The sequence below is a fragment of the Miniopterus natalensis genome, chromosome 2 (assembly GCF_054644295.1).
Source record: "Miniopterus natalensis isolate mMinNat1 chromosome 2, mMinNat1.hap1, whole genome shotgun sequence".
NCBI classification, from domain to species: Eukaryota; Metazoa; Chordata; class Mammalia; order Chiroptera; family Miniopteridae; genus Miniopterus; species Miniopterus natalensis.
The window spans coordinates 86,114,437-86,127,799 of NC_142082.1; the positions used below are offsets into that span (position 1 = coordinate 86,114,437).

The 13,363-nt window shown below is 33.3% G+C and overlaps 1 protein-coding gene across 3 annotated transcripts in view; it reads left to right on the top strand.

Annotated features, from left to right (window-relative positions):
- The window catches only part of NBEA (neurobeachin), an 816,964-nt gene that overhangs the window by 130,763 nt on the left and 672,838 nt on the right, over positions 1-13,363 (top strand). For all 3 annotated transcript variants that reach the window (XM_016197269.2, XM_016197275.2, XM_087814370.1), the window contains exons 9-10: positions 12,379-12,576; positions 13,171-13,304. In XM_016197269.2, the coding sequence (XP_016052755.2) occupies positions 12,379-12,576; positions 13,171-13,304 (332 nt within the window). The remainder of the gene's footprint in view (positions 1-12,378; positions 12,577-13,170; positions 13,305-13,363) is intronic.

Genomic DNA, 13,363 nt, shown 5'->3' on the forward strand with positions numbered 1-13,363 from the left:
TGGCTCAGTGGTAAGAGCATCGGCCCATGCTCCAAAGAGTGGTGAGTTTGTTTCCTGGTCAAAGGCAGATACTTGGGTTCATGATTTGATCCTGGCCCTGGTCAGAGTGCATGTGGGAGGAAATCAATCAGCGTGTCTCTCTCATATCAATGTTTCTCTCTCTTTCTCTCTTCCTCTGTCCCTCTCTCCCACCTTCCTTTCCACTCTCTGTAAGAAAAAGTCAATGGGAAAAATATCCTGGAATGAGGATTAACAACCACCCCCACAAAACCACCTAAAACCAAAAAGGATAAGAAGAATCATTAAACTACTATAAACATTGTTTTTAAAGAATAGTAACCATGAGCCAAAGACAGTGATATTTTTAGTGTTTTGCAGGGCTTTTCACTTAAATTCACTGATGATTATAAAAATAAACTATACCAGTAATTATTAGTATAAGACCTTCAGCTCAAAAAATATTTTATTGTGTGCAAGTTTATTATGGGCCAGAGAACATTGTTGCTTTCATATATATTTAATGATTGCTGTGTTTCTTAAAACAACCAACTCTTTTATATTTATAAAAAATAAATAAAAGGAAGCAGCGTCTATGAAAAGAACCAAAGAAAAATATTTAAATATACAAAACTGAAAAGAAGTATGTTTTGGCAATCATAGAAAATAAGAGTTTTATGAATGAATTGAGTCCCGAAGAAGAAGAAATAGAATAGTATTTTTTTTTTAATCTTAAGAGTTAGGACACTTCAAGATGGTGGCAGATTGAGTGGAAGCTATACTGACACTCTCCTAGGACCAAAGTGGAATTACAATTACAATATAGAAAAAAACATCCTGAATAACCAACTGAAGTCTAGCTGGAGAGCACCCACATAACCAAGGACCTAAATGGAGCCCACATAGAGGCTGGGCTTGAAAAGCAGACCGTGGTGCGCATCTTGGTGTTTTCCAAATACACCCAGCTTTAGCAGAAGGAACCACAAGCTGTGGAGTGCTGAAAGCTTCAAACAGGGTACTCAAGGCCATGTACAAACTGTCTGACATTGGTCTGCACTAGAGGCCATTCAAAAGACTGGGAGTTCTAGCAGACCTACCTAGTACATAGCAACATATCTGAACAAATCTAAAATGGGGAGACAAAAAAACAAGCCCAAAGTGAAAGAACCAAAGAATTCTCCAGAAGAAGAGATGCATGAAATGGAGATAAGCAATATATCAGATATAGAGTTCAGAATACTGATCATAAGGATGCTCAACAGCATAAGAAAAGAAATGGAAACTATGAAGGAAATTAAGAATGACATAGTAGAAATAAATAAATACATTGAGAGGAATAAACACTAGATCAGGGGAAGCTGAAGATCAAATCAGCGAATTAGAAGACAGGGTAGAAAAACCCACTCAATCAGAACCAAAAAGAAAATACAATTAAAAAACCAGAGGACAGTTTAAGGGAGCTATGGGACAACATGAAATGTAACAATATTCACATGCTAGAAGAAGAAGAAAAGAAGGATTAGAGAACCGGTTTGAAGAAATAATGGCAGAAAACTTCCCTAATCTGGTGAAGGAAGAAGTTACACAAGTTCAGGATCACAGAGTATCCCAAGCAAGAAAAACCCAAAGAGGACCACACCCAGACACAACATGATTAAAATGCCAAAAATTCAAGACAAAGAGAGAATCTTAAAGGCAGTGAGAGAAAAGCAAGTCTACAAAGACACTCCCATAAATCTGTCAGCTGATTTCTTATCAGAAACTCTACAGGCCAGAAGGGAATGGCATTAAATGTTCAAGGTAATGAAAAGCAAGGATCTGAAACCAGGACTACTCTATCCAGCAAGGCTATCATTCAAAATTGATGGTGAACTAAAGAGCTTTCCAGTCCAGAAAAGGCTAAAGGAGTTTATTACCACTAAACTAGCATTGCAAGAAATGTTAAAAGGACTGCTGTAATAATACGTTGAAATAGAAAGAGAAACATTAGCATAAAGAAATAAAATGGCAGTAGATAAGTACCCATCAATAATAACCTTAAGTATAAAGAGATTAAATGCTCTATTCAAAACATAAGGTAGTTGACTGGATAAGAAAACATGGCCCAAATGTATACTGTCTACAAGAGACCCACCTCAGAACAAAAGACACACAGGCAAAAACAAAAACAAAAACAAAAAAACTCTAAGGGAGAGATCTATAGCAATACAGTCATAGTAGGGGACTTTAACATCCCACTGACTTTACTGAATAGATCTGCCAGACAAAAAATCAACAAGAAAACAGTGACTCTAAATGACACAAGATCAGATGGGTTTAATTGACTTTTACAGAACATTGCACGTCAATGCTGCAAAGTATATATTCTCCTCAAGTGTACCTGGGACATTCTCAAAGATAGACCACATTTTAAGTACATAATACAAGTCTCTACAAGTTCAAGAAGGTTGAAATCGTATCAAGCTTCCCCTTGGACTTTTACACAATGGAATACTATGCAGCTGTAAAAAAGAAGGATCTCTTACCCTTATAGACAGCATGAATGGAACTAGAGAGTATTTTGCTAAGTGAAATTAGCCAGTCAGGGAAAGACAAGTATCACATAATCTTACTAATACGTGGAATCAAATGAACAAAATAAACTGATGAACCAAGTAGATCCAGAGACATAGAAGCATGGAACAGACTGACGAATCTTAGAGGGAAGGCAGGGGTGGGTGCATGGATGGGGAGAGATTAAGAATTTATATACATATATGCATTACACATGGCCAAAGACAATAGTGTGGTGAAGGTGGGAAGGTGCAGTGTGGAGCGAATCAATGGGGGAATAAAGGGGAGATTTGTAATACTTTCAACAATAAAGATAAATTTTTAAAATTGGGTTAAGAATTTATAATATTACTCTAAATTCTTAATTTTCCCTGAATAAGCAACAGTTATTTAAAAGTACTTTTAAAATGACTAGAGGAAAAATGTTAAACTGATTCCATTAGGGTGAATTTCCTCATACAACTTTACAATTCAGAGAACACTTATTAAAGCATTTCTATGCACAGAACACTAGTATAGGCATTATGGAAGATGCAAAACTGTTAATTACCTTTAAGGAGCTTATAACCAAGTAAGGGAAGAAGACATAGGAAAACTTAAAAAATAAACTGGATTCAATTTATAATCACGATATAATCTGTGAACATGAGTAAGTTCTATTGGAGGGATCATAGAAAAGGCATCTAATTGTTGGAAGTGAGAAATGATTCATAGAGAAGATCTTTAAAACCAGTTCAGTCAGGCCCATGAAGCTTCTAAGATTAGTTTGAAATTCATAAAGTTTAAGTAATTTTTATTTCTTTTGGTAGGGAACAGTCTGCTTCCCTGGAATACCTATTATGAATTCACACAACTGAAAATGCTTTGTTTTTTTTTGTTCCATTGGTACTGTTTAAATGTTTGTTTATTTGTCCTATGACGATGACAACTGGAATTTGAAAAGTCTATAAAACCTGCTACCAAATTATAAAATTTATTGTTTAATTTTAAAGCATTCAACCTGACTTCTGATTTTGTCCATGATGGGGGAGCTAGTACTGGATGTGCCATGACATTGTAAATAACTATTAGAAAGTGTCAAAATATATAAAACATCTGTTTTTAGACATTTATCAATACATATAGTATTGGCCCTGAGATCCTTGAGAGTAAGAAAATATATAAGATGAGCTCAATATTCATCCCAGCCCTATTCTGTATATAAGATGAGCTCAATATTCATCCCAGCCCTATTCTGGGACCAACATTTTTTGTTGAGGCACAAAGGAGGTGGAGGCCAGGCATAGCAGGATGGTCCTGCAGAGCTGAGGGGTTTGTGATTAGAGTTCAGGGCTGCCGAAACAGCTGGAAGTGTGAGGCAGGGTGCTGAAAAGGAGCATGCTGTGGGAGTAGGAGGAGAAGTCTTTGTGAGGGTTCCCTGTGGAGCCTCTGCCAAAGGCAGAGCCGCATATTTATAGTGTGAGATTCATTGAGCCTTAGCAAAAAGCAGCTATTACCAGTAGCAGAAGAGAGGTACAAGAGGTCACACATTTGTTTGAGAATTCGGTGTATTGCCCCTGTGAGAGAGAGGTTAGACCCGCATCCTCTGGTGCTCAGTAATTATTATATAAATGAATGACAGGAGTAGTATTGAAGTTTCAGGGTTTTCTCTACCAGATTATTATTCATGTTTCTAATTAAATCATTTCTGTAAAGTGTATCTTTTATCAGTAGATGATATTGATTACTTTTGCAATTTAATTTTAAAGTTTTAATGTAGGAAAATATCCATTCTTCTGTACAACTACAAGCTTGTTAAAAAACTTTTGTTTGTGTTCTTAAGACTGAGTTACATGAAATTGCTTGAAATGGGCAAATTATTCCTTAATTTGATATAAATAGTTTCTTAGGATCCTTATGTTAAATATTTAGGAACTCTTCATATGGAAGGGTAATTGTATAGGGTTGTTTAAAACATATTTCTCTTACACATTTCTAAATCTTCTGTAGCTGAGATTAATCATCCTTCCACAAAAATTTAATAATATTTGCATTATATTTCCTTTCTGGTACATATATCATCTTTTTAAAAATTTATCTTTATTGTTGAAAGTATTACAGATGTCCCCTTTTTCCCCTCAACTGACTCCCTCCACTTCACTCCTGCCCTCTCCCCAGGCCTTCCCTGTACTTATTTTGCTTTTATCTCAACTTTTAATTATAAACATTCAGGAATATAATTATTCTTATAAAGAGAGTATAAGCATAATAATTTTTAATTCCCAAAGTTCCTTGATATAATAAATGTATTTTTAGATGTTGTGCAGGACTTTATGATAGAATGTGAGATACGGGGCATGATGGGATAGAAGCAGGGAAGTACAGGGTGTCAACACACATACAAAGTTGTAACTGCGAGATAATGGATGTGTTAAGTAACCTTATTGTAGTAATCGTTTTGCAATATATACGTATATCAAATCAGTATGTTGTACAACTTAAACGAATACAATGTTGTATTGAAATACAATTTATATCAATAAAACTTAAAAAAAAATCTACTCTACTGTCAGTTCTACACAGTGCAATAGTTGAAAGCCTTAGCTGCAAAACCTGTCAAACTTGAGTGTGAATCCCAAATCCATCCCCTACTGGATGTGTATCCATCCACAACCTATTTACCTCTCATCTGTTATACACCTAACACAGAATATAATATAAATAGAGCACTTTGAACAATATCTGTTTCTTTAAAGCAACTAACAATTGTAGCTTCTAGTTTTTACTTCTGCCCTTTCTACTTAACATTAAGAAACACTTTTTCATGTTAAAAGTTTTTACGTAAATGTTACTCATAAAATATTTACCATACGTTTTATGGTGATGGCATATTGAACTTATGATAGTGGAATGTAGATATTTAACATAGTTGCTAATAAAGCAAAGCCTCATTGAGTAGAATCCTAATCGCCCCAAAACTAAGTTTATCTAATTGCTACAAGAGCAGAGGAATGTTATTTTCTAATACTAATATTTGAAAACTGCCCCAATGTCAAGAATATAGCCATTTTCCATTGAATTTATGTAAAAATGGCATATGCATAACAATACGTATTGCTCTCCCCAGAATCACTATGTGTCAAGTGTTGCTGATATTAACATGATAATGACATTGCAATATCCAGTGAATCATATTGCCTGATGTGTAATTAGGAGAATGTTGCCACCTATACATTGTACAGCACTTTGTCCTGCAAAATAATCAAATAATCCATCTGAACTCATTTAACAAAATAATCATTCATAATCTAATATTTTCTCTAGAAAAATTTATAAATAAAATCAGTACATTCTCCTGCTACAAATTATTTTGATAATTTTGTATAACTGGAAAATCCAAATTATTACTTTGCTATTCAAAGCCTTCAGTAAGATAGTTTCAACCTATCAATCATCCTTCCATTCCACTATAAAACATCCTGCCTACTGTGTATTCTACCATGAAGCCATGCTGCAGTGAACATGGGGGTGCATATATCTTCTCTCATTAGTTTTTTCATTTTCTTCAGGTAAATACCCAGAAATGGAATTGCTGGGTTGTATGGTAGTTCTATTTTTAATTTTTTGAGGAACCTTCATACTGTTTTCCATAGTGGTTTCACTAACTCATTTATCAGCTCTTGACTGAGTTTTCACTATGTGCAAGGGAAACAAAGTGTTGCTTAAGAAGTAAAATGGGTATAGTATCACAAACTTAGCAGTATATGTCAATAGGTTAGGGTCAACTTGAAATTTGTAAGCTGCTGTTGAAGCTTGACTGGATATTTTAGGTAGTATTCCATGGTAAACTGTGAAAAATGTCTAATTATAGGCACCAATTAAATATTTTTGGCTCTAACGTATTCTGGTTACATGCTGAGATTTTGGTGTTTCTAAATCTTTAAATAGAATTTTAGGTTTAAGTTCTTCAAAAATTTAGATATAGAAGTGTGTGTGGTCTAATAACAATTTTTATTTACTCTTTGTCAAGTTTATTTTACTATCTATGTTGTTTACTTGTTTTCTCTTCAAAAGGATCAGATGCTTTAACCAATGAGTAGGACAGCTCATGGGATTTATTAGGAAGTCATTGTGTTTTTGATGCTCTCTAACTTTGACATGTTAACAACTTGAGAGTTAACTATGAGGGATAACATTTAATATTAATAAACATTATGTGCTGCCTTTTAAGATAATTTGTGAAGTACATTTACTTATACTTTTAGTTTCTATTTTTCTAGATATTTTGAGACTAATACTAATGATCAGTTTATCAGTTTCTAATAAAATCAGAATTTTATTTAGAAAGAGAAATTCTTAAAATACAAACTATTTTGAAAGTCCATAAAAGGAAAGTTTACATTTTATATTTTGATTTTATATAGAAGATGTATAACCTTAGAATTTTTAAGAAAGTAAGTAATCTGATTTGCCATGTTTTTGCCGGTGTGGCTTATATTAAGATATCATTTTAAACTTAACATGCTTCATTATTAGTGAACATTATGTAACATGTCATTTAAAGTCATTACTATTTAATGTTTTACTGTTTTGGCAAACATTTATGAGTAAACCATTATTTATATGGATTCTTGTAGAAAGAATGAATATCTGTTGCAGTTGAAATAATGCACTTATCAGGAATACTGTATTTGAAGGATCTTTTTGAAACCAGCAAAAGATAATGGGGCTGTAGATAGGTGGTTTGCTAATTTAAAATGAGCTTAATATATATACTTGTCACAAAATATCCATATTTTATGAATGAAATAATTAATAGGAAAGGTGACAATTAGGGAAATCTCCTCCTCCAGGAAGCAGTGCTATTTTTTAAAAATTAATTAAATTGTATTTTTTCCATCACCATTTATCCCCCTATGCCCTCTTCCAACCCCCACCCTTCCCTGCAATCACCACACTGTTGTCCATGAGTTCTCTCTCTCTTTTTTTTTTTTTCTTTTTTGCTCAATCCCTCCACTCTCCCCTTCCCCACCCTCCCACCAGAGCTGTCTACCTGCTCTCTCTCTTTGAGCCTGTCTCTATTTTGCTTGGTAGTTCAGTTTCTTCATTAAATTCCACATATGAGTGAAATCATATGGTACTTGTCTTTCTCTGACTGGCTTCTTTTTATTTATTTTTTTAAAACTGGAGCATCAGAATTTCTGATCCTTGGATACATACTTAATGGGTAAAATATTTTATAAGAAGCTTGGGGTAGACCTGTCTTATATTGACTTATGTTTTATAATGAACATTATTTCTTGAGCTTTTAGATATTCCCCACTGGCCCTGGCTGTATAACTTAACAATGGGAAAAGTGACATCTACAGACCATTCTTAGGGTATCTGGAGTATGAAGGCCCAGTTCAAACATTTTTGTATAATCTCAGTTCTACATATGATCTCATCTTTAGTTTGCTTTATAAATTTTTCTACAGGACGTATTTTTTTTTAATAGTTTGTCAGACTTTTTTTATTGCGACATATAATTGATATAACAGTATATTAGTTCTCTGTATACTATGTAATGATTTTATGTTTGTACATATTGTTTACCACATGTTCACAATAAATCTAGTTAACATCCATCATCACACAGTTACACACATTTTCTTGTGATGAGAACTTTTAAAATCTATTCTCTTAGCAACTTTTAAGTATGTAATATGGCATTACTAACTATAATCACCATGCTATATATCACATCCCTTGACTTTTTTTTTTAACCAGGAGTTTGTACTTTTTGACCCCTCCACCAGTTTGCCCACCAACCCCCCCACCTCTGGCAACCATCTATTTGTTCTCTGTATCTATGAGTTGGGTTTTTAAATTTAAAATAATTTTTAGATTCCACATATAAATGAGATCATACTGTACTTGTCTTTCTGTCTGACTTATTTCACCTACATGTGATTCATCCATGTTTTTGCAAATGGCTAGATTTCATTATTTTTTATGGCTGAATAACATACTGATAGTATATATATATATATACCTCCTTTTGTTCTATCTTAAATTCTTAATTTCATTCACCCATGGATATTTAGGTTGCTTCTATGTCTCGTCTACTGTAAATAGTACTGCAATGAACATATGGGTACATACATTTTTTTTGAGTTAGGCTTTTTGTTTTCTTTGGATAAATATCCATAAGTGGGATGGTTGTATCATATGGTAGTTCTGTATTTAATTTTTTGAAGAACCTTCTTACTGTTTTCCATAGTGGCTGCACCAATTAATTTTTCCATCAACAGTGCACAAGTGTTCCCCTTTTCTTCATATCCTCCCAAACACTTGTTATTTCTTTTCTTTTGGATAACAGCCATTCTAACAAGTGTTAGGAGATACCTCATTGTGGTTTTGATTTGCATTTCCTGACTAGTGATATTAAGCATATTTTCATGTACCTATTGGCTTCTTTGAAAACATGTCTATTAAGATCCTGTTCCTGTTTTTTAAATGGATTGCTTGATTTTTTTGCTATTGAGTTGTATGAATTCTTCATGTATTTTGGATATCAACTTCTTACCAAGTATATGACTTGCAAATATTTTCTCCTATTCTGTAGGTTGCCTTTCCATTTTGTTGGTGATTTCTTTTTCTGTGCAGAAACTTTTTCATTTGATATAGTCTTACTTGTTTATTTTTGCTTTTATTTTTTTTGCTTTTGATTTGAAATTTTTAAAAAATCCTTAATGTAGGTCTGCTTGCCTAGAGCATATATTGTTCTTCCTACAGTTGCTCTTCCAATCATATATATAGTGCTTTTCTTAGTATAGTATCATCAACATAGGGAAGCAGCACATCTCTGCTTGATTGAACTCCAATTTCCCCGTGGCTCATCCAACTCCGTTTGTCTTCTCTTCTTTTTTATTTAGTCTGTTTCCCCCAGTGTCTCAATATCCTATAGAGTCTCCCCGCCAATTCCCTCAGTCCAATAATTTTATTTTTACAAATTAACTCATATGTTTTACCTCTCCATAGTAATTAATTCTGCTTTTGATCATTGCTCTGTAACATAAATAAAAAATCGAACATATTTGTGAAATTTTACTTTAATAATAAATGGGTTTATTATTTACTTTAATAATAAACATTTTGAGCATTGATAATATTTCTTGTACAATACCAAGGCAATCAGTGAAGTAGGTGGTTAGATGGGATTTATTTTACCAATATTACTACCGAATTTCATTCAAATACTGATTTTAAAAAAGAAAGAAAATTCTTTGTTCCAGTTTTCTGTTGTAATTGTCATCTATTCTTTAGTATGTTAGGGACTGAAATAGAATATTTTAAACTAGAACATATTTTAAACCCAACTGTTACCTCTAGCATGGGAACTGTGAATCTGTGAGTTAAAAAATACTAAATTTTGAAATTTTTAGGTGACAGACTATGTTCTACATTTTATTGAATAGAGAGAAGAACAGAAGATCTGGCCCAAAGTACTACAATTTTGTTAGCTAGTTTGTAATACTGAAATATGTAAACATTCTTCCATTTCAAAGATAAGAAATATCATCCAAAGCCACATATACACAAATTTTAATTATCCATGCTGCTTTTGTCTTGGCCATGCTTAATAATTAATGGTTTGCATCCAGCTTCAAGTTGAAAGGCTCTCTATATACTAGTCCAGAAGTAGAAAACTGTTTACATTTGGCCTGACATGTTCTTCTGCACAGTGTTTTAGAATGTTTGGATTAATTTACAAATTAGGGAGCTTCATATAAAATGCTCATGTTATGTTTCTCTTGAAAATTATGGAAGAACTGGCAATATAGTACAATAATTGGCTTGAGCTGAACAGTAGGGCGTCAGTCTTAGACAAGACATGCATACTCTAGTTTGAAGAAGTCCCCACCTGGTTTCCTTTACTTACAGGCATATCTTTTTGCCTCCTGTAAGAACTTGAGCTTAGAATATTTGGTTTATTATTATTATAACATTCGAGTAAGGAAATTGTAACCACATCAGTTAAATTATTTTTTGACCTTAAATAAGAGTCAAGAGATAATTAATGGCAGAGCCTGGATTATAATCCAGCTCACTCCACTATCAATTCATTAATACTAACTATAAGATAGAAAATTTGTCATGTTTTCTTGGTGTGATCCCTTCTAGTTCTTATCTATAATATTTGGTTTGTATAGTAGTTAAGTTGAAAATAATAATACTGATAATATATATGATTGTTGGAAAGGTTAAATATAATTTGTCATTGTCAGGTTCATATCTGCAGAGAAATTTTAACCATTTCTAACAATACCTTTCTTAAGAACTGGTATATTTTCATTTTTTATATTTTATTTAAAGTGGTAATGTGTGTTTTTAAAAGTTATATATTTTTTTAAAGTTTTTATCAAATGTATTGAGGTGATATTGGTTAATAGGATTATATTAGCTTTTTCTGACTGACTTATTTCACTTAGCATAATACTCTCAAGATCCACCCATGTTGTCACAAATGTCAGTATTTCGTCTTTTCTTATGGCTGAGTAGTATTCCATTATGTACATGTACCACATCTTCTTTATCCAGTCCTCTATTGCAGGACACTTTGGTTGTCTCCATGTCTTGGCCACCACGAATAATGCTGCAATGAACATAGGGGTGCATGTATCTTTACGAATACATGTTTTCAAGTTTTTGAGGTAGATACCCAGGAAAAGGATTGTTGAGTCATATGATAACTTTATTCTTAATTTTTTGAGGTACTGCCAGACTGTTTTCCATAGTGGCTGTACCAGTTTACATTCCCACCAGCAGTGAATGTGAGAGTCCCTTTTCTCTAAAACCTCTCCAATATCTCTTCTTGTCTTGTTGATAACAGCCATTCTGACATGTGGTAACATGTTTTAATGAACTTCTTGTTTGGGATTAACATGGCTTTTGTGGAATAGTGTTGGTATTCAGTATGTTGATAAACTTGCATATAAGTTATTCTTGTGTCAGGCACTTTGTGTGTATGTGTGTTGTGCCAACGACCATGCCAAGTGTAGTGAGGAGAACTACACCAATCGTAATGCCAAGGATCATGGCCAGGGAGGTTCACTCTAGATCTGGGGACAGTCTGAAGGAAAAAAGTAAAGCCAAAGAAGGATGAGACATTTCCTTTATTTGGCTGTGGCAGGCCAAATGTACAAGATAGACAAACCCACACTCTTTTTCCCGGTGGCAGCCAGCTGGGCATAAATGGGCGACACATGGCACTCCAGGAAACAATCTGACCTGGGGGAACAAAACTGCACCTACAAACTGCACCTCTGAAAGTCCTGGGACAGTCTTATAGCAACCAGGACAATAGTGGCTCTCAGCCAATGATGGGTCAGACATTAGTCAACTAACACAGCATCTGTTACGACTATGCTATATCATGTTTACGTAACTGGGCCTTGGCCAGGAGAAGGTGATGAGAAAGCCTAAGTGTTTTCACTTTCCCTACTGTGCTTGTTTGTGTATGCTACAGTTTTGAAAGTATTAACAAGAAAAATTTATGTTATAGAGTATTAAAGTAAAATTTGATTTACATTTAATATCATCTGATTTTATATTATTTCTAGTAAAAACAGTTTATAAATAGTCAAAAACAATAAAAATGAGAAAATGAAGATGTGTTTTTATTAGCATAGTAAAATTTAACTCTCATAGAACTGAAGTGAGAATAACAAAATAATATAATACCACTGATTAATGTCTGGAAGGGTCACAATAAGTTTTTATCTTAAATGTTTTTCTTCTTCAGAACTTTAGAGTTTTATTATGTTAACTTTAAAATGAGTGTTTAACTTAGTTTTATTTTTTCAGAGCACCTTCAAGTTTAAATCTGAGAGTGATATTCATTTGGCTGAACATCATAAACAGGTTCTGTATGATGGAAAACTTGCAAGTAGTATTGCATTTACATATAATGCTAAGGCCACTGATGCTCAGCTATGCCTGGAATCCTCACCAAAGGAAAATGCATCGATTTTTGTGCATTCCCCACATGCCCTAATGCTCCAGGTGGGTGAATAGTAACTTAGTTTTTATGTTCTCATCCTGGTTGACAGTATCTTTATTTTACATATTAAGCATTGCTTATATATAAATCTACAACTGCTGTTTGTTTTTCTTTTTGGTTTTCTAGTTCTTTGACTTTTTTTGCCTTCTCCCCCTTTTTGGGCAATATGCTTTATCTTGGACTTGTTTCCTTAATAGGATAACTGCTATTTCTGATGTCTTGTATGTTCTAGCCTTTGAAATAAAATCAGTTGTTGATTACCTGAACAGATAGTTGTTAATATAAAAATATACTTTGGTTTAAGAACAGTAGTGTATATCTTCCTAACATTAAATTACCTGAGTATCTTTAAATCCATTATTTCCTACTATAAAATATTTCTTGGTTTTTAGTCCCATATTTTCAGTGTAAAAAAATCTCTCAATTTAAGATTTCAAATTTATATTTTATATGCATATCAAAAGTTATATAATTAAAGGTTTTTAAAATGTCTAACTAATGTTATTTAATTCTCTTTCAAAGTTATTTGTTACAAGGAAGTAATGATAACGTTATGCTTCAGAAATGTAAACAACACTTTTGTTTTCTGAATATAGGATGTGAAAGCTATAGTAACACATTCAATTCATAGTGCAATTCATTCAATTGGAGGGATTCAAGTGCTTTTCCCACTTTTTGCCCAACTGGACAACCGGCAGCTCAATGATAGTCAAGTGGAAACAACTGTCTGGTAAGTTTTCTTTGAATGTGTAATTTCTTATAGTTTTTAATACTTAGATTACACCTGGT